Genomic DNA, 22,806 nt, shown 5'->3' on the forward strand with positions numbered 1-22,806 from the left:
GGTAGAACTGTGGTGATGTTGAAGAAAAAATTGTAATGTAGGGTGAAGTCTGTAGTGAGGTAAGTATTTGATTTCTAAGTTTTGTGGTAGAATGGTACATAACTAGATACATATGAAACAACTTACTTTCTTATTTAATATAAATGGATTAGCTTAAACTTAGATGCTAACAAGCCTTTGAAAAGTCTGTTCTTTTTTTCCTTCAGATATGTAATATCCTTTCCCCTCTTCATAGTGAGCCAGCAGATGGGATTTAAATGCTACACCATGGGATAGGTATTTTACAAAGACTGGTTGTGAGCAGTCCTCACAGGATCAAGTTGGTGGTGAGTGCTGGCAGGAACAGGTCCAAAACTGTCTATTGATCTTCCTAATATAATCAGGAGCTTCTAGTATTGCAATAGCTCTGCTTTTTCTCTGCTGCTGTGATAATGATGAGGGAATCATCTTCTTGTAAAGTGCTGAGTTCCTGGCTGCTGATGTAGGCCTCTTATAAGTAGCATTTTGCACATAGAATGCTCAAATCAGCAGGAATTGGATTTAAGAAAAGAGCTTTGCTCAGTTCTTCCTTTTGCTCTGTCCTGAAAATCTTTGGGACACATTCTGGACTTGGAATTGTTTTAGCGGAGCTTCAGTACAGGGCAGGGGTTGATGGAAATGATTTCCCTCTTTCTGCAATGGAAAGTCTCCATTGGATTAAGGAGCATATTTAAATTGCAGGTGACAATTGAATATCCAAGCTAATGTCTTCTGTTCATATATGGTGGATTATATCAATAATACAACACGGTAGTCTAAATTTCCATAACCCTCCTAAGGACTAATCTTTCAGACACAGCAGTAGTATCAGATAAAGTTGCATTTTTTTTTAAAGGAGAACTGCAAAGAAATGAATGGAAAAACAATGAGCTCCTCATAAACATATGACTTGGTTATATTAAAAAAATGTTTTCAGGATGGTACATCTAATGATCTGTGAACTAGTTATACCAGTCACTTATATATTGAATAAGAATTTAATTTTTAACCAGAATTTTTTATCAAATAGAAAGCTTTATATATCAATGGAAACTATTATAAGTTAACCCATTGCTTGAAAAATTCTTAAGGAGATTAAATATCTTAGCAATTGCCATTTTATATGTCATAATCCTAAAAACGGGAGCTGTACTATCAACAACAACAACTATCAAGAGCCAAAAAATAAATTTTATGTAACTGGTCAGTCTAAGGCAGTGGTTCTCAACCTTTTTAATGCCGCGACCCCCAACCAGTCATAAGTCGAGGACTACTCAACCGGTCGTAAGTCAAGGACTACTCAACTGGTGCAGCACCGTTTGCAGAATGGGACTTTTGGCGGGCTCAGCAGGGCAGAGACAGCCTGGACAATTCCTATTGGCTTTTGAAAGCCAATAGAATTAGACTCTATTCAAGAGAGTCTATTCTATTGGCTTTCAAAAGCCAATAGAATAAAATTTTGGGAGTAGCACAGCTAAGGGAAAGGGGGAAAAAATGGCAGACTGCGTTGTTTGGCAACCCCCGTGAAATGGTCGTTCGACCCCAAATGGGGTCCCGACCCACAGGTTGAGAACCACTGGTCTAAGGCATCAATGTAGAGTAAGCAGATGTCAAAACAAAACTATGTATGGACATTTAATAGGATGTGACATTCATTGGCTTCCATACAGAAAGTAAAATAATTCCACAAATTCCCCTTAATAACATAACATATTTAATAGCTTTTTTTAAAAAAAATGCTTGTTCTTTCCATACGCAGGTTACTTTTACTGTTAAAGTTAAAAGGTACACTAGTGATAGAGAAAGTAGCAAACTACTTCCTTACTGCTTTCCAATATAGGTATATGTAGAGACATGTCCCTGATGTCATCAAGAATCAAACTCAGCTATAGAGAGACTTACTATTTCCACTGTTATTTAGTTAAAGGGGAACTGATACTCTGGATCTATCTACTGTATGCCACTGCTGGTTATGTTGGCTGGGAATTATGGGAGTTGATAAGAAGAACCACAGAGTGGAACTTCAAATTCTTGTTCTTAGGGTGCCTTATTGTTACAGGGTATTTGCCACTGGAAATGGAAATAGGGAGCATATGGCTAAAGAGAATAATATTTTGGTGGAAAGTGATCCTGGGGATTGCCCTTTATCCAATCCTGGCTAGTAACAGGGTTTATGTGCTTTACATTGAAAACACACATAAAAAGGACTATGTCTATATTCACTAACAAACTATGCCTATAGTGTTGTGAATGCTATCTGATCAGTTTAGATTTCATTGTACTGTGGAAATTGGGTTAATTGATTAAACCAAAATTAAAATAAACACAGCTAAATGTGTTAGCTATCTACAGCTGAGAGAAACTATTGACTTTTCACATAAAGGTAGCTTCAAAGCAAAGGGGATTTCTTTTCCCCAAGAAACAAATCTGTGAAATAATCTTGGTGGTCTAAGTGATTATGATTGGCCCAAAATCACTCAAGAGAGCTTCTGTGGTTACAAAAGTCAGTCATTTGAGATTTAGCAAATCAGGAAACAGACCCTTCAAGATAACTAAAACCATCTCAGAATAATTTATTCAAGATCATCTCTGTGGCTTCCAGTAGCAGGAGACTAGAACCTCATTATTTCCAAACACTAAATCACTTCACCATGCTCAAACTTTGGTTCAGATTTATGTTTTATTTCTTAGATTAGAAAGGTTAGTAGCTGTTTCCAAGCTAGTTAACAGAAAATTATAGCCCAGAAAGTTAACAAATATCGTTTTCCAGCTAACAATTCAAAACTATTTAATTTTTAATCATGTCACTTTAATTACATCAATCCACATTCCATGATCTCATAATCCCTAACATGCCTTATTTATTGGATTACTATCTCATCTTTCTGCCAGGAGCAGAAGGTGGTATTGCTAACTCTCTCCCTTCCAATTTCTACAACCACCATCTTCTGGAGTGGGTTGGGCTCAGAAAGAACAAATGTTTCTCCAGTCTTATTCTAGCTCTTTAATCACTAATTGGCTCATAATATGTAAACAGCAAAAATACATTGCCAAACTCACACGGTCATTGTCACTCTTCACTGCATGTTGTTTTAAGAATTTGTTTGAATTTTTGAAGCTCCTCCTTTATTGTTCTCCTTGCCAGGGGTGGGCCGGTTTCATCATGCTGAAGCCACGCCCACCCCATTGCCGGCAATGCAAAAAGAGTTGTGATATGTCACAACACGTCATGTGACGTGGCGAGTTTGACACCCGTGCCTTAGATTGTTCTAAATATTGAACACCAGGTGTAGATTTTTGGCACAAATGCAGTGCTCCATCAGGGGAACTGCCTACAATTCATTGCATGTTTGCTTATGGTACTCAGGGATCCTCCTTTCTTTTGCAAAAAAAAAAAAAAAAAATCTAAACGAGTGCATAAAATTCATTACAAAATGAAAATGCAGAAGGCAGTACGGTGTGGCAAGCACTACAAGATAATCAGGCATTGTTCACTGTTGTATGAAATTTAGGACCACTGCCATCATTGGATATCCCTGTGTAATTTCCCAATAGGGCTTTGAGTCCAGAAAAGAAGGGAAAAAGAAAGAAAAGGTGTTGACTCCTGACTCCCTTTGGTGCAGTAAAATAAGATAGTAACATCAAACCTCAACTTTTTACTTTACATAGTAGTATAAACTATCCATTTCTATATCAACAAATGTATCTAATCGGTAAAACCCAAAATCAAAGTTTTGTTTTTTTCCACCTCAGGCACAAAGTCCAGAAGCGGTTTCCAAGTAGAAACAAAAATACTTTTTTTTCCCTTTTATCAAAATAGTCCATTTAGCCATCTCTGCTAACTCCATCAATTTTTGCAGCCATTCGTTCATTGTGGGGATCGAAGTGTCCTTCCACTTTTGTGCAAAAAGTAATCTTGCTGCCATCAACGTATACAACATTAAAGTTCCAATCCCCCCCCCCCAAGTCTTTTCCCATTAAACTCAAAAGAAAAGTTTCTGGTTTTATCTTTCTATTCACTTAAGAATCTTCTGTATTAAAATATGAATCCTACTCCAATATTTCTTTGCTTTATCACATCTCCACCACAAATGATAAAAAGTCCCTTCTTTATCTTTGCATTTCCAACATTCATTTGAGGTACTTTTATACGTTCTTGATAACTTTTCTGGTGTTAAATACCAATGATACATCATCTGATAGAAAAATTCTTTCAAATTGTAATTTAGTGTGAATTTTAAACCTTTCGTCCACATATTCTCCCATTGTTCAAGCTTTATATTATAGTCAAAGTTCCTTGCTCACTGAATCATACAATGTTTTACACATTCACTTTCCAAATTCACATTCAATAACATTTTATAAACCTTAGCAATAATATGTTCATCACTACCACGCACTGGATTTTCAATTCGTTTTTAACAAAGTCAAACCCATAACTCTTTTTGTCTAATTTAAATCTTTCAATTGTAAATGCGTAAACCAATGTCAGACCTGTCCTTCTGCTTCTAGCTCTTCCTTAGGTTTGAGGATAGGATCACCAAGTTTAAATGATATTATTTTACTATAGGTCCACCAGTCTGGCTTCGCCACCATTTTTTTTTCTGAAAAAAAGCTTCTTGAGGGGACACCCAAAGAGGCATCTTCATAGAAATCCTTGTTTTATATTTATTCCAGACTCTTAGAATGGCATATCTAACAAAGTGGTTGTTAAAAATCAACATTTACTTTCCTACTTTCCCTTCTTTTCTGCACTCTTCCCTTCTCCTTCCCCTTTCCCTCCCCTACCTTTCCCACTATTTCTTTTTGTATTTTTTTATTTTATACTATAAACAAATATGAAAAGAGCAATGAAAAGGGCTATGAGTCAAGGTATGGGTGAAAAAGGTCTCCAACCTCTCAATTATAAGTGAAACAATTCTGACTAACAGCAGTTTTGGGAATGGGCTATTTGGAGCAGGATTACAGTATGGAGATTTATGTCCTCTGGGCTGAGGCCACTGCTCGGATGCCCGTTTTTTTTTACCTTTTGCAATTGTTTTTAGAAGAAAAACAAATAGCAGAAAATATAAATAATGGATTTTTTTACTTCAGGTTCTTTCTGGCTTGCAGATCTTCCGCTTTTCTATAAACCCTTTCTCTAAGCTGTGTGATGAGAAGAACTGTTTCCTTATTGTTTTCCTGTTATAAAGAAAGGGCGCTGAACTTACCTTATGTTTGCTTGTTTGTATCACCCCTCTCCCAGAACTCCCCATTGCTGGTCCCGCTATAGTAGTCTTGCTGTTTGGCAAAACCATCCACACGCATGTAGGGAAGGTCTAGAGCAGGGGTAGTCAACCTTGGCTCTTTCATGACTCGTGGACTTCAATTCCCAGAATTCCTGAGCCAGCTTGCTCAGGAATTCTGGGAATTGAAGTCCACGAGTCATAAAAGAGCCAAGGTTGACTACCCCTGGTCTAGAGTCTCAGCAGTAGTTGTCCTTCTCCTATTGCTAGCTCTCCTACTTCTCTTCCTTTTATAAATTGTTTTGGACTGGTGGGGGGATTTTTTTTGGGGTGATCCTGAAAGCTTAGTTGTGCAGTTTGATTTCTGTGCAGGCTAACCTTAGTAGTGCAGAGCTCTTAAAAATATAAGTTTGCCCTTTGTCCTTCTGATGTATGAATTTGTACTGTAGTTATGTTTCAACCAGTTCAAATAAATCTTCAATAAAAAAAACCTCTCCCTCCAAATCCTTCATTTATAAAGAAAGAGGAAAAGCCTATTCTTTCTACTTTCAACTCGGTTATCTTGGTTTTTTTTTTTAATTAAAAGGAAAACAACCACAAAGTTTTTAAGAGCTCTGAATAAAATTGCTTTGCCAATGGGGCAGTGGGAAGGAATGACTTGTTTTTCTTGTGCCCGGCAGCAAAAGGGTTAATGCTTGCTTTCCTCTTTGATATCCATTAGTTTGGAACCCATGTTGTGATTGGTCCATGTCCATGTCTGTTTTGTTCCTGAACTGTATGACTTTGATTCAAAGGATCATTCAAAATACAGCCTACTAAGCAGAGGTGTTTCCTATTCCTCCAGGTCACCCAACGTGCTTGCAGTTCACAGCAAATATGACAGAGGCTGTCAAAACCTATCAGTGGCAATGCATCGAATGCAAATCCTGTAGCCTCTGTGGGACTTCTGAGAATGATGTAAGCTTGTCTTTGTTATCAATATCTAAATCAGGGGTAGTCAACCTTGGCTCTTTTGTGACTCGTGGACTTCAACTCCCAGAATTCCTGAGCCAGCTCAGGAATTCTGGGAGTTGAAGTCCACGAGTCACAAAAGAGCCAAGGTTGACTACCCCTGATCTAAATTAACCATTTGTAATAATGAGTTGCAAACTAATGTACAGGATCTCCAGGGTTTGTTCATGGAGCTCAAGACATATAAGCAGCAGAAGCGAGCCCTTCTACATGCACAGTCAGTTATACTTGTGTATAACTTATACTATACAGTTATACATCTTTTTTTCTTCTGTCCCCTTCAAAATTGCTTCCTAGTTCTCACTTTGGATTACTTAAGGGTACAAAGTCTGCTTTGTGGTAATACGTAGTCCAGTCCATGTAGACTGAATCTTAGCAGCTAAGAAAACAATTCATCTTTTAAGAGCAATACTTCCTCTCCCAGAAGGACTCTGCTGGTTCAAATGATATGACCCAAAGGCCTTTATTAGATATTATTTGCCCTAGTCATGCCAATTTTAGTACAGAGTTGCAATGAGCTGAACAAATTTGAAGAGGTGCTGTTCCATCAATATATCAAGAGGAAAAGTCTCAATCCTATTCAGAGGTTGTTTCTTTTCAAAACTTTTAAATGCCTATCTAATGGGAATTGCATCCAGTCAGTTCTGGAGCTTAGGGCTGTGATGGATGTCAATCAATGGTAGGCTATTATAAAATGATGGTGACTTTTGCTCTAGAGTGTATTGGATTTGAACAGTGATGACTCATAGAATCTAAAGTAAAAGAAAGGACCTTTAGAGAAACTATGCAATTTTGATGCATTATCTAAAAGAAACGTTTCCTAATTGACATGTACATGTAGTTCTGGGTGTCCTATGAAGCAATAAGCACATGAAGAGATTAGAAGAAATAATCTCTCAGCATGGAGTGAGATATCATCAATATGCCAGTGATATCCAGTTGTATATCTTTACTTTGGGTTGAGCAGCAAATGCTGCAGAGGTCCCTGGAGGCAGTCTGAATTTTAGATGGGAAAACTAAGATCTGGCCTAATCCCAACAAGATGGAGTGACTGTGGATTCCAGAGATAGTCCATCATTATTTCTAGAAGAGCTTGCACTCTCCCAGACAGAGTTGATGTGCAATTTAAAAGTCCCAGCAAACTCTACAACAATGGTCAAAATGGCCTTCGCATAATTATATATGTATGCCAGCCATGATACTTCATGGAACAGGAAGCTTGCTTTATTCAGAGCACCTCTTGAAGAGCATTTGGAAGTTGTTCTACGAGCAGAAGTCTGTGCAGTTACAGTATGTGCAAACCAAATTTTGCTCATATAAAAATACCATTAAGGAAGCTGTATTAGCTGCCAGTTAGTTGGGGTGCAATTCAAGGTAATAGTTGTCAACTGTAAAACACTGTTTGACTCAGGATTTGAGTTGAATCTGCCCTTCTGGTGAGATCAGAGAGGGAAAACTCTCCCTCAAGGGAATGCCATTTGCTATTACTTCTTCTGGATGGGCCAGAGTATTCCTTCTTTGGAATAGCCTCCCCTTGGATATTTGTCCCACCCACTTCTTATTCTGACTTGTTCAGAAAAATGTATCTCTTCTAGAAGGCATTTGAGAACGATAAGGAAGATCTTAACATCCCCATGGCACAGGAATATTCTGTAACATTTCCTCCCTAATTCCTACTTGCACTGTTGTTGGCCACTCAGATTCAGATTAACCTCTCTAAATGAGTTTTTTTTTTCCCCTATTTCAAATGCATATTGCAATGTGCAAGTTAGTTAGATTGCAAGAACATGGCAATGTAGGACAAAATGAGTGTTTGTAGGAAGTAGTCTCTTTATCCATAGTTACTGATGTGGAATGGGACAACTCACCACAGTCAACTAGCCACAGCCAACTGGTCACGGTCAATTCACCATGGCCAACTTGCTGTGGCCAAATAAAAATGATTTTAATTTTTGTCATTCACATTTCATTTTGTCTCTTCTTTGGCATCCTTTCTTTCACAATTTTGTTCCACTACGTCTGCAATATTAGTGTTACTCTTATCCTGCGGCAAGTTGTTCCACAGTGGAACCATGGCCATGGCGAGTTGTTGTAGACCCTTACTGATGTGCTCTTTGGTTCCTTATCATTACACATTATCTTTTTAGTACAACAATGGGCAGGATTACATATTTTTAGCTAGGTTGAATAATGGCTGTTTTTTTTTCTTTTTTTTCAACAATTCTGCATCAGGACCAGTTGCTCTTCTGTGATGACTGTGACCGTGGTTACCATATGTATTGCTTAAATCCACCAGTCTCTGAACCCCCAGAAGGTATGGCTGCTTGGAGTATCTATACCAATCATTTTAAGGATAAGCTTAAGCTAGCACATTAGAAAAAATAGCAGAATCAATATCATTTAAATATTCATGTACGTGTTTTGACAGCATTGTTCCTTTCACATAATGCTGAAGCAGGTTTTTGAAAGCCACAAGAAAGGCATAGGGAAGTTGTCCTATGTGGAATTTGTCTTCCTATATCATACTTCCTATATGAAATTATAGTCAAGATAGCTGAAACAATGCAAATCATGCAAAAAAAGCTGCTTAAAGCAGTTCCTGCTTTTTTCCAATGATTCTGTCTTATTCATTTCATAGCAACAAATCTAAGGATCTCCTTAGGTCACATTTAGCTATAGTTTCCATCCAGATATTGAAATGATCAGTACTGAATGGTCAATGTTAATACTGAAATACCAGTAGCGAACAAAACAATAATAAGCTAATGGAAATCCAGTGTCACTGTAGTGTTCAGAAGACACTTCTTTCTCTTCCTCACTATAATTATCATTGATTGGGAAGGTTACTTTGATTAGAGAAAACAAATCTAATAAGTCACTGGCCTCTTTAGTAGAAGTTAGGGCAATAATTCTCTGAAGCATGTGATGAGACAGATAAGCGGACGTTGGGGAAATCACTTGATTAAATCATGAAATTCTCCTATGGGTCCAATGTCTCCACACATAATGAGTGGAGGTTGTCTGCCAAATCTATGAAAGATTTTCCTCCTTCTAACAGCCTTTACTGGTTTGAGTGGGTAATTCTAGTGGATCCTTTGCATGGAGTGAGGTGATTATTTATTGAGTCCTCAGTATGCAGATGCAGTGGTATGTAGTGTTCCTCCAATTTTTGTTCTGCTCATGGACAGAATTGTGAATCTTTTTGCACAATCCAAATTGTGTAGTCATATACATTTTAAAAATAAACTTTTTGTGAGAACTTGGGAATGAGGTGACTATTTTTCCTTCTTGGAAGAAAAATGGAAGAATATCCTATTTATTATGTCTTTTTATTATGATAGACAATAACACATAAGCTTGGAAAGGCAAGTCCAGTTCTCTAAACCAAAGTAGCAATGAAACTTGGGAAAATTTCTTACAGGACAAGAGAGAAGAACTGAAGTCCTGGCTCACCCTTAGCTTGTCCCTTCATCTCAGGAAGCCTCTTTCTGTAGGCATTTTTGTGTTCTTGGTTGGTTCCATTCTGCTTCCAGAGGAAAGGATGAGGAGAATTCATATTTGATGAGGATTACTAGGAACCAAGTCTCTTTTAAAACTGAAATGGATATGAGTTTAACCCATCACGGGTACCTCTGTAATAAATAGATTGCTGTTAGCTTAAAGCAGCGGTTCTCAACGTTTGTGTGACGGCGACCCCCGTCACACAAACGTTATGCGCATGCGCGGTGCAGCGCGCATGGGGGCGGGGCCCCACGCGCGGCACGCATGCGCGGCGCCACCCCCGGAGGTGCGGCGCCGCCCCCATGCGCGGCGCGCATGCGCGGCGCCGCCCCCCGGAGGCGCGGCGCCGCCCCCGGAGGGAACAAAATGGCGGATCGCCGCGTTTGGCGACCCCACAAAAGAGGTCGATCGACCCCAAATGGGGTCGCGACCCATAGGTTGAGAACCACTGGTTTAAAGGCAGTGAAGGTATTCTAGCTCACAAGCTGTTAGACTGCAAAGTAGTCCCTGCAGTTAAGGAAAACAGAAGGACATACTATAAGGCAGGGTCTTCAAACCTAGCACTTTTATGACTTGTGGACTTCAACTCCCAGAATTCCTCAGCCAGGCACGCTGGCATATAAAAAAAAACCTATAGGAACCTCCCTAAAAATACTTGTGCAGCTTCTGATGCTCTTCAAATAGCTTCTCTCTTGACAGGAGTTGCCTACAGCAGGGGGCAAGATGAACTAACCTTGGCTGATCCCTAAAAGCTAACAGAGCCAAGTGTGACTAGTACTTGGTTGGAAAGTAAAATAACAAACAAAGCTGCTCATATTGTTCAAACTGCACAAAAACTGAATCAGGCATGTTTATCTGCAGATTTGGATATCATTTAGAATGTCTTTTCAAAATCTAAACTTTTCCATATCTTTATTTATAGGAAGCTGGAGTTGTCACTTGTGTCAAGAACTACTCCAGGAGAGAGCATCAGCTTTCTGCTACCAGCCCTAGATGAGAATAAAGGATTGGGCTTATTCTTGAATCTGTAGCACCAGCACACCATGATCATCCATCACATAGGCTATGTGTAACCATAAACACACTCTTGCCCTCACGAAAGGGTGAACCCTCAAAGAAGCACCCATAGCATTTGCTTCTCCAGGGTTACATTTCACCAAGAATTGACCTCCTGGGTTCTACTAGAAGGAACACACCTTTGAGGCAAGGGAGGGGGGGGGAATTCTATGTTCCAAATGAATCATTTTCCCCTGCAGTGCATGATTGCAGGTCTGTTGTAATAGATTCATATGTGTTATGATTATAGCATAAAGGGGAGCTGTTGTAACTGATGGTATTTAGACATTTAAATTGTGTGGATGGTGATTTTGTTTTGATTCAACTTCTCTTTCCTTCAGATAAATCAGTATTCGCCATCCCTCAAACAGTCATGTCCCCAGCCTGGCATCTTGCAGATCGGTTAAAACTGCAGCTTTCAGAATTCCTAACTAACATGGGCAGAAGCTGAAAACAATGGGAGTTGGATTCCCAACATATCTGGAGAACTTTAGATTAGTATTAGAGTGCTTGGTGATTGTTTGTGATCTTGCGCTGTAGTGGGATATTAAACCTTACTTATCAGAAAAGGTTCTAATGGGATATTGCTGTTTATAAGTAGATATGTCAGATAATTGTATCTGGCTGTTTTACAGCTCCATAATAAAACCAAAATAACCATTCATAAGGAACCATATACATAATATCTGCCTTGAAACTTCTTTATTTCCCTAATAATATAGAGATAAAATGGTGATATGACTTCATTACTTTAATGCAAAGGTCTTCAATCTTGGCCCATTTATGACTTGTGGACTTTAACTCCCAGAATTCCTCAGCCAGGCATGAAGTCCACAAGTCATAAAAGGACCAAGTTTGAAGACCCCTGCTTTACTGTATCCCACAACTAGTCTAGATTCCCTGACATAGCATATCCAGTCTGTTGCTCTGCCTAGGTAAATGACACGCCAGTGAAGGAGTGCCAGACTCTTAGCAAAAAGCAAAGCTATCCAAATTTGCTTGAGAACATTATATCTTTCTTTACAATGGCTGTCTTCTCTTTCTTTAAGGGTGAAAACTTCAAAGAAAAATTCCTGGTGTCATAACTGGGATTAGAGTAGACACAGACAAAAGATCATCTCCTCACCTTCTCCTTTCCTGCTCCACCCTCAGAGGTGCAATCAAGAAGCCTTCTTTTGTGCAGAGTCACTCAAGGTTCTTGACTCTGGCAACAGAAGATTGGCAGCTATGTCAGCCCTCATTTCCATATTTGGGTGACATAGCTGTCTTGGGGTCATTAGTTTAATCAAAAACAAATCCAGGTCTGACTCGGGTTTCAACTAATCCTCTCTAAATGCAGCAGTTACTGTTTTATTTTTAGTTTGCAGCATATGCTGATCTTTTCTCTTTCCTTTTATTTTTTCCCAATAATCTTATTAAAGGTTTGAATAAAACAATAAATGATCATGGAGGCTAAGGGAAGGAAAGAAAAGAATTACAAGAAAAATAAATGTATAAAGAGAAAAAAAACCCACCCCCCTTTGTGGCAAATGTAAACAATTCCTTAATCCCTTCACTCCTCTTAGCTAACAACTATAAAACTCTTCATCTCATAACCCCTTTCTCAACAACAGGCAAATCAAATAAGTGACATCTTCTTTGATCCAGTTAATAGCAAAAGATCCATACAGAGCTCTAAGATTTTAACATTAATTAACAGATATAAAAGTGAACATTCCACACCTTATTTCTTAACTGGATGAAAACTCCATTTAATTTAAGTCATGAAATGCTCTCAATATTCTATTGCAAACATTTTTAAAACACCAAATTTAAACATGACAAAAAGAAAATCCCTTTTAGAAAATAGAAGTCCCAGTACAAAATATTCCAAATAACATTTTCCTTATCTCTACCCTGTAGGCGCATCCATATTTCACAAGAATATAATAATCCCAATATCCTAATAGAGACCAAAAAAAATAGATATAGCAAGAAGAAATAATTTCTCCTTTTTTTTTAAAAAAAGAAATTCTCCAAACTTCCTTACTTTAACTAAAGAAAAACAATTAAAGGTAAAACCAATTTAAATACTGTAAAATTATAATTACATAAAATAAGTCTTTGGGAAGAAGCTTTTACATAATATCCAATTTAGGCAAATCCAGTACAACTTCACTAATCCAGAAAGAATCACCCTGTATAACAATGTAACCTATTTATCTCTGATAGAATAAGCCAACTTTATAATTTTTTATTTTAATTTATATAAGACAGTGTTTCTCTGCAATCCATCCAGGTGGTTGTTGATCCTTACTCAAATTTCTTTAGTGCCTTAAATAGTCTCTCTTATAAATCCAACAAAGGAAAATTATTCCATTATTTCTTGGTATTCTCATTTTTATTTCTTTTTTTATTTTTAGTAGCTCATCCAGTATATTTGGTGATAGATTTTTCTTCAAAGTGTCCATATTCTCTTCAAGTAAAGTTCTGTGATATCTTTGGTAACAGAATGTTCTCTAGAAGACACAGCATAGCTTTCATTTCTTGGTGCAGATCCCTACACAGTTCTTCAAATATATCTATAAATGCCATTATACATTGATTGTCTTATACCTCCAAAACTCAAAAACATTCTTTCTTTTCCATTTATACATTTATTGTTTTCAAAAATAGTTTCAAAGCCTTAATATTCAAAGCTCCAAACTTGGACTTTTTTGAACCCTTAGAATTTTCTGTAGTCAAACTTGATCTTTTTTAATTTTAAATTCTTAAAAATTATAAAATTAAATCTTCATATTCTGATATAGCAGGGGTTCTCATCCTTGGCAACTTTAAGACTTGTGGACTTTAACTCCCAGAATTCCTCAGTCAGCAAAGCTGGCTGAGGAATTCTGGGAGTTGAAGTCCACAAGTCTTAAAGTTGTCAAGGTTGAGAACCCCTGTGATATAGGATTAAGAGCATTCACTCACCTGGTGTTTTCAATCTTGTCATTCTGAAGGTGTCTAACTTCCTTAAATTCATTAATAGACAATTTCCGCTAATCCATTAGCAAGGGAAATACCCGAACGTAGTGTCCTCAAAAGGCTCCAATTTGCAGTTGGAACAAAATAGTGACCTCACCCATCTCCTGGTCCTCTCCCCCCACAAGATTACTGTCTCTTCAGGAGGAAAAGGAATGACCATAAGGAAAAACAGCTTGGGCAATCTCATGTCATTCACTTTGATCCAGAGAAGATTGAGATTTGGTTACCTTGTACAAAGTTGCAATCATCACCTCTACTTGTCTGCAGCACTGTCAGCCATTTTCTCCTGGAAATCTTGATCTTCCCCTCTTTTCAGATGAGCATGCTATGCAACCAAGACCTGGTAATTTGAGGATGCCAAATTATGACTGGATTCAACCATGCTAAACCATAGTTTGTTAAATTATGGATTACTGAATGAATCATGATGGCTAGATTACCCAAACCAAAACCAAACCAATCAGATTACTGCTTAGCATACTGCATAAAGTCAATAGTTCTTTCTAATTATACATTCCCTGGAAGAGTTGCTCATATAGCACTCAGTAAGTTTGGATTTCAGGTTCAAATTGATTGTGACAATGTTATTAAATGGAGGAATCATTTAGGAAAAAATCATTTAGGAAAAAGTGTATAAATTGTTAACAAAAGAAAGAGTGTTGCAGTAGTGAGTGTAAAATCTTGCCCTTCTTTGGTCCATCTCTTCAGACTTTTTATCTCTAGCTGACCTCTGATAATAATGATGCCTCTTGGATGCTAGAAATGTATATAGGAAGATGCTTTGAAGAGCTGATTGGAAAAAATGGAGATTGTGGACATCATCCCATGCTTTACATGGAATCTAGACAAAGCACAATAATTTGACCCAAAGTATATTATCTGCTTTAGGCCTGATGTTAATTCTTTAAAGGAGACCATGGGATGTGCTGAACACATGTATCCTGTGTAATACAATTATGTTACAGATTGAATCATATTGAGTTAGATCATGTAATAGTCTTACCTGCCTTGATTGGCAGTTTTTCAGGATTCAATACATTTTTTTCCAGTTTTATATGGAATGCCAAAGATTGAATCTGAGACTGTTACACCAAGCAGCAGGCCTTCCAGTACAAAGGGCCAGTGACTTTATTGGGCAAATTAAGCCCACACTTCTTCTATAAACCAGGGATGAACAATGATTTACCTGCAGTGCTCTTCAGTTGTTGCAGAGGTTGTTCCCTCCACCCCCAGCTCTGTTGTTTAGGCTTAACATGAGATTTTAAAGTGCAGTCCAAAATGCTTGTAATTGGCATGCAGCATATTGGCTTCAATGAATGGGATTTTTGTCCCTACAGCCATATTTTGTGACTTGTTATACTGCTACCGCACTTAAAGGAGTCTCCACTGTAAAATACAAGGACAACTAACATCCTTTTGGTAAAGCTAGTACCTACAGAAATCACATCCACTCTGATTCACACACAATACCATAAAGTGGTTGGTTTGATTTTGGCTTGATATAATGCAATATATAAAAATAGTATGGTTTAATGTTAATTGGGAACGTGCCATGTCATAATGATTTGTTCAACAAATTGTAGTAAGTTTGGAACTAAATTAAGAATCTCTCTCTCTCTCTCACACACACACACACACAGACACACACACACAGAGTGCTACATAAACTATTTACTTGAGGTTGAACTGTCCCTTGTGATTTATATGATTGAGGAAGGATCTTAGAGAGGCCCATATGACCATTTTGGTTTTCATTTTCTGTGCTTGCATAGTGGATAAAAAAGGGGTACAGACACCTGACCCCATCAATAATGGTTCCAACTCCAAAAAAGACTGCTAGATGATTGAGGAAATCATTCAACATTATATGATACACAAATGTAGGTTAACCGTATGTTGAGTCAGGCTGAAACTGAAATCATAAAAAAGAATGGCTTGTTATAGCAGAAAGTATCAATAGTAATTCCAGCCTATAAAATACATTTTGAATGTGCAATAATTCCCCACTTCAGAAATGAGGATACATTCCATCAAAGGTTAAACACCTTTATATTATGTTGATTTCAGTTGAAAATTTTCCCTGGGAAACTGTACATTTTGCAGTTTCACTCTGAGTATGTTTATAAAATGACAAGATTGTTTCAAAATTATGACGTGTTGGATGATAAGATCACGTGTTGTTATACATACTCTGTCTCTGAAAGCTGCTTGGGTCTTTAGTAGAAGCACAGCAAGCAGAACACATAAATTGTTCTTATCTATTAAAACCCCAAGCACAGTTAGCATGCCAAAATTAGGGCTGCGATACCCCATATACACTCATGTGTGAGCTCCATTGATTTTAATAGGACTGCAATTCAAGCCAGAATATGAAGTGCTTAGACTATGAACAGTGTTATTAGCTCTTAGACCAGCATTTCAAAATTACAATGCTACAGTGCATTGCCAATATATCACAATGGTCTTGTGTAAGCTGGTCATACAAGGTCAAAGCCATCTGCAAAACTGAATGTCTATTCATTTTTTGCATTCGCATTCTAAGTCCTGAGACAAAGTCTTTCACAAACAAACACAGATTTGGGGATTAAAATGTTTGCATTTGTTTAACCAGCCTTGCTGGACTTGGATTTAAACTGCTGCTTCTACATAGGAAAAAGCTCTGTTTCATGAGAATTGGTTCTTAGATTTAAGATATTTTGAGGGAGGTGCAGTTTTAGATATTTCATGGTAAACATGCAGTGCTTTTTCAAGGTAAGCAAATCCTGTAGGTCAGTCTAATCAAATTAATGGGGTTGAGTTTTTTTTCTGTGTTCTGGGTGAGAGCAGGATCATAATTGAATTTAAGATCTGCTTTATTTAGTGAATTAATTACTAATAATGACTTCAAAGCCAATCATCAAATTATTTTTCAGGACAGCCACCAACCTAAACATCTGAACGTGCAATGTGGCACAAAACACACACACCCATATGCATGCACACAGACACCCAAGTCCTTCCAGAGAAACTGATCCAGAATAGAAAAGATAAGTATAGTTAAAATGCATGTTTAAGGCACTCCTTCCTCCTGCAGTTTATCAGTGAAATGACCATTGTTTAAATTAGTGAAAGTGTTGCTTTTAAACAAGGTCATTGCAAAATTACATTCTCATACGAAAAAAGAGCAACTGGAGAAAGTCTGGCACCCAGAGAGATGCAAGATGCAATTACAGTGGTATTCATAGAATTTATTATTTAGAAAAGGTCTTTGATTTAGTGCCTCTGTGTGTTATTTGTGCCAGGGAGAAGGGGAGAGATTGGCAACTGGCAGGGTCATTTTCATCTCGATTCTTCTCTTCCAACAAAAAGAGAAAATGTCAAAATCCCCTCCGGTGAATAAGTAATTTAAAACAAGCTGTATGAAATCTCACCTTGCCAGTTTTCACAGCTGAGAAAGGGACGCAATGGCCCAGCTTACTACAAAATGGCCTCTATAACAAGTGACTCCTTTTTAATGGGTAAAAAACAAACGGCCAGATGAAAGACAGGTTATACAAAGTGCTCTTTTCATATTGGATCTTGTAATGGCGATAGACAAAGTTTGAGAAAATGCCCAGGCAGAGAAATAGAATAGCTCCAGCAAGCTGACTTCTTCAGCATGCTGTTTTCTATTTCCGAGATGAAGCACCTGCGATGGGAGCCTTCCTTGGCTCTGACCAGCTCAGGCAAGCAAAGCTGTTCAATTTCCCATTCTGTAGTGACCTTCAGTTACAGAATGGATGTGCTTATAGTGCATAAGAAAAGGGCCTGGAATTAATCCAGCAAGGCAGATAGGTGGTGTGCACGCGTGCATGTACGTGCGCCTGCATGCCCATGTTGTTTCTTTGCATCTCCCAGCTGATTCCAAAGCTTAGGACTTAACAGCTGCAGTTCTCTGACAGAATTAATTCCTTCCGAGCCTTCGCTTCCCTCCCCCTTGTTTCATTCAGGCCTTCTTAAGCCGAAGTGTGAAGGTGCCTGGCAACAACAATTTCCTCCATGGATTTGGGCAACTCACAACCATTTTTTTTTTCCAGAGGTAGCAGCTCAGACAAAAGTCAGGATACTCTCTTTTCAGAAGAAAAGGCTTGCTTTCTATGCAATCAAGCCAGGTCTTGCATTTCAAAATTTGGGTAGCTGATTCAAACCCCCGAAAAAGCAGCAAGTCTCAGAGGTGTGCCTGACTGAGAAATCAAAGGCTAAACTTTAAGCAATTAGCATAGTTAATGTTTATTCTGAGATAGTACAGCTGCGTAAGTCTCATTAAAATATTCTCCAGGGAGGGGGAGGGGGAGAAGGCAGAGATTAAGGTACCTACTTTCTTTCCTATGAAAAATGCCCACCTGATGTAATGGCAGATGCATGTGGTTAAATATCTTGAATGGCAAAGCATGGAAAATATACATATTTTATTCCATGGCTGGCAAGTGGCAGTGTGTCAGGAATGACAGCTTGTGGAATAACAGGTGCCTAATAAACTGGGAAAAAGTGGATACATTCTTTAAAATTTGTATTTCTGTAATCAGGATCTCACAAATTCAATACACAAGTATACAAGCAAAAGAAAAAAAATATTGCAGGAGATCAACTCTCCTGACCCTGGGCCTTAGGTAGAAAATACATTTTTGATTGATCCAGGATAAAACCCTTAAGTCAAAAATCCTATAGCACCTTTTTCATCTTAGCTCACCTCTATCTTTAAGGTGATGGCACAATAATGAACTACTTTATGCCAAGTGTTGAGGCCCAGTGACAGTTCTTTAGTACTCATATTGTGCCCAACAATCAAGAGAAAATGGACCCAGGAGACTTCAATGGACATCGACATACAGAGCATTGCCGTATACAAAGCAGATTATTAGCTTTTCTAGCACAGTAATGGTATTGCAGTAGGCATCAGATCTGTCATGTTTGAGACAAGGGTCCTATTTTGGAGGTGCCAGAAATTAAACTGGGAAATTTCTTCATGACAGCCATGGGCTTTATCCCTGAACTACAACATGAAGGACCCACTGTTCTCATTCCAGACAGCTTGTTGAGAAGGACACCATGATCGATGCTGCTGAAAGCATCTCAAGGTTCTGGAAGACATAGCAAGGTTGTAGACCCCTATCTTTCTCCTGGCATTTTGGTGATTGATTGAAATGTTTCCCAGTAACCGTATCCAGGAGAGACAGAGGTAGCATGGCAACCATCTGAAAACCTATTCCAAGAAAAGGTATTGCATACTCATTAGAAGGAAGTTCATTTTATACTGCACGGACGTTTGGAAGGCCTGCATGAGGATTCGTTTTGGTGCAAAATCCCCTTACACAGCAGCATCTGAAGTCAATCCAGGGTCTGGAAGTCAGCTTCATCCCAATCCCATATGCCGAAGGGACAAGTAGAAGTGTTATATTCGTATTATTAGGCATATGACTCTGGACCAGGTTTGGAGAAAATTGGACGCACTCACTCTCTGTTCATATACTTCCCCTGCCTGTTGCTTTGCTTCAGACATTAGCCAAATAGCGTGACCCTCAGCTTCTGTATCAAAAGATATCAAAAGAAAATAAAATTTCAAGTTTGCAGCCAACAGGCACAGGAATAGTTTTTATATTATGATTTCCTCTGTCTCCTTCATTGGTTCAGTGAAGGAAGGTGTGCTTCCTCCACTGGATTGATTAAAAGAAATCTTTTCATCTAGAACTTAGCTGTACAGATAGTCCTCGATTTACGACCACAATTAAGCCCAAAATTTTTGTTGCTGAGTGAGAGATTTTTTAAAGTGAATTTTGCCCCAGTTTACAACCTTTATTGCCACATTTGTTAAGTGAATCATGGCAGTTGTTAAGTTAGGAACATGGTTGTTAAGCTCCCTCATTGACTTTGCTTGTCAGGAGGTGGCAAAAAGTGATCACATGAACCTGGGACACTGTAACCAGAGGTAGGCAACCTTGGCTCTTTTATGACTCGTGGACTTCAACTCCCAGAATTCCTGGCTCAGGAATTCTGGGAGTTGAAGTCCACGAGTCATAAAAGAGCCCAGGTTGCCTACCCCTGACTGTAGCCATCAGGGCTTTTTTTCTCATAGAATGCCCAGAACGGAGTTCCGGCACCTTTTTTGGATGGAACATTGTAGGGCACACAAAGCGGGTTGTATGACGTGTGTGAGTTCCGGTACCTTTTTTTTTTTTTTTTTAGAAAAAAAAGCACTGGTAATCATCATGAAGCAGCTGCCAAGCTTCCGGAGTTTGTTCATGGGGCCATGAACCGTCTGCTGCAACAGTCTTAAATATGAAAAATGGTCATAAGTCCCTTTTTTTAGTGCCATTGTAGCTTTGAACAGTCACCAAATGAACTGTAAGGTGAGGATACCTATATATATATATATATATATATATATATATATATATATATATATATATATATATATATGTAGGTCTTTGGTTGTTCGGGTTTTCTCCCACGTAGAATTGGAAGTGTCTTGGCAATTGCTCCTCGAAGCATAAAGCTGCAAACACCAGCCTGAAGATGACGAATGGGACTTCGTCGAAACGTCGCCAAGACACTTCCAATTTTATGTGGGAGAAAACCCGAACAACCAAAGACCTACATACAAACACCCACGAAAACCTCAGAATATATATATATATATATATATATATATATATATATATATATATATGTATGTGTGTGTGTGTGTGTGTGTGTGTGTGTGTGTATGTATATATATATATATATAAATGGAATGAATAAAGCGCGTTCACCAGGAGAGTTTAAAGTTAAAATACTTTAATTTAAGTATTTTACTATATTAAAAGGTTGCCAAGGTTTCGTTGGGAAAACTCCCCAACATCTTGAGGGCTGAGAGACCGTTTCTAACAAGGTGGTTCAAACGGGTTCCATAGACGTCTGCGCTTGGTTCCTAGACTGTGCCAGCATTCCCTGCTGAACAGCTGATAGGTGGGCGGGGGAATTGGAGTAAAGATTTCTTCTGTCGTTCTCTCGAGCACTTGTGTTCACATCTCCGTCGATCTCAGGGGGTATTGTTAGAGCTATGTTCCGCCCTCTCTCGACAGCACTGGTTCTCGTTGCAGCGGGGGGATTTAGTTCGATGTCATTGTGTATCCTACCATGGAGGCGGGGCTTCATCGGCTGCAATTTAACATTTAAATTTAACAATTTATGTTAAATTGCAGCCGATGAAGCCCCGCCTCCTTTCAGCCAGCCCAGTAGTTAATGCTGTGTTCTCTTCTTCTAGCTTTACTTAGGCTTTTGGGGGGGCACCTTTGGGTCAGTTCTTTTTTTCTTTCACTCCTTGAGACTGCATGGGCAAGTCCCCGCAGTTTTCCTAGCAAGGTTTCTCAGAAGTGGTTTACCCTTGTCTTCTTCCTAGGACTGAGACAGAGTGATGGGCTCAAGAGCAACAGCTGGTTTAGTGCCTAAGACAGGACTAGAACTTACAGTTGCCCAATTTCTAATCTGATGCCTTAATCACTACACAAAACTGGCTCTCTTGTAAGTGTTTGAGTATGATTGAATTCTCTTAGTCCACTCATGAGCCTTAAGAACCAGAACAGAGCCAATGCTAATATGATGCTGGGACCAGAATAATTTGTTGATCAACTCAGATAAAACCATTTGTTTTTTTCGGGCTTTGTATCAGCCAATGGGACACCTACTTAATGCTACACATGGTGCCAGGAGAAAATCACACCTTGGAATCTTGAAGTCAATAATCTTGGTGGCCAAGCAGGAAATGTTATTTGAAACATCAAGTAAATTTTGAGTATTGGCTACTTTAGCAAGCTAATTATAGCTGAGATGCCAATCAGCAGCTTTACCCGCTTGGTATTCTGATCGCTGCTATCAAGATTTCAACATAGTTCAGAAAAGTCATGTTTTCGGTTCTTCCTTTTTTTATGAAGGCCTTTGACCTTATTTTAGTTTGGATGCAACTTAAAGAGATGCTAGAAGGTAGGCAGTTTCTCCTTAATTCTTTGTGAATAACTCAAAAGTGTGTATACTTGTGTTCCCCCATCTCTAGAACTGTAATTATAAGCTGTTTTTGTCCTGTTTTCTTTGTCAGTTTTGTCTCTGCAGCTCTCTATTTTCACCAGCAATTAAGTTTCCTTTGATTGATGTAGCAGCTATTCCCCATTTTTCTCTAGTGCCTCTTTCCACTCCATATTTGGGATACACTATTTTCCCCCTTTCTGTCTTTTCTATTTTTAAGTCAGTATAGTTATAATATGTGTGCCAACCTACATACTAGGGTAGGCATGCTAACTAATATATTTTTTCTGCAATGTAAGTTATTGCTTTCCATGTGTGTTTGTGTAGCTACAATAAACTTGTGGAGCTCTCTGAATTTCAATCCTTGTCTGACTGCGTCATTTTCTATCACTTGTGAATGCTGGTGCTTTTTAACAATCCCCGTAATTCTTTAATTTCAGAGAGACTTGAGTTAGTCATTGCTCAGATTAAAGAGGGATATTCCTCCAATTTCAGCAATTAAATTTCTTACGGATACATTGCACCTCTGTGAGAAAATATTTTGGAAATCGTTCCCGATTGTGGAGTGTTTGGTGCTCTTTGAACTTGGTTGTTTGCCTGTAGACATTTCATTACCCAACTAGGTAACACCATCAGTGCTTGCCATGCCAGTGTTGGTGGGGGTGTAGTTTTTTCATTGGTTAGGATATTATTTTCTGCTTGATTGTTTGCCTGTGTTAATCCCTAGTTGTCTGGGTGCATTAACTCCCAGATAAGCCCAATACTGGTAAGGCAAGCTACTGTATAAATAGTTTTTGGTAAGGAAATGGTCATCTGAGGTGACCAAGAATGCCTTTGTTTGAGGTTTCCAGACTTTCCAAAGTCCATTGCAAAGGAAACAGAATTGCAAGTGTTATGTGAACCACTCTTATTAACTCTAATTTTTATATCACTGATGTGTCACCAATAGTTTTTGGGTGACTTGTAGCCCATT

At 38.5% G+C, this 22,806-nt stretch overlaps 1 protein-coding gene across 9 annotated transcripts in view; it reads left to right on the plus strand.

Moving 5' to 3' along the window:
• DPF3 (double PHD fingers 3) overlaps positions 1-18,328 on the plus strand; it is a 243,535-nt gene extending 225,207 nt beyond the window's left edge. For all 9 annotated transcript variants that reach the window (XM_039334076.1, XM_039334049.1, XM_039334114.1 and 6 more), the window contains 3 exons: positions 6,088-6,200; positions 8,487-8,568; positions 10,678-18,328. In XM_039334076.1, the coding sequence (XP_039190010.1) occupies positions 6,088-6,200; positions 8,487-8,568; positions 10,678-10,748 (266 nt within the window). In that variant the 3' untranslated portion in view covers positions 10,749-18,328. The remainder of the gene's footprint in view (positions 1-6,087; positions 6,201-8,486; positions 8,569-10,677) is intronic.
• Positions 18,329-22,806: the final 4,478 nt, after the last annotated feature.

Source organism: Crotalus tigris, unplaced genomic scaffold (genome assembly GCF_016545835.1).
Source record: "Crotalus tigris isolate CLP2741 ecotype Arizona unplaced genomic scaffold, ASM1654583v1 scf7180000017545.3456711, whole genome shotgun sequence".
NCBI classification, from domain to species: domain Eukaryota; kingdom Metazoa; phylum Chordata; class Lepidosauria; order Squamata; family Viperidae; genus Crotalus; species Crotalus tigris.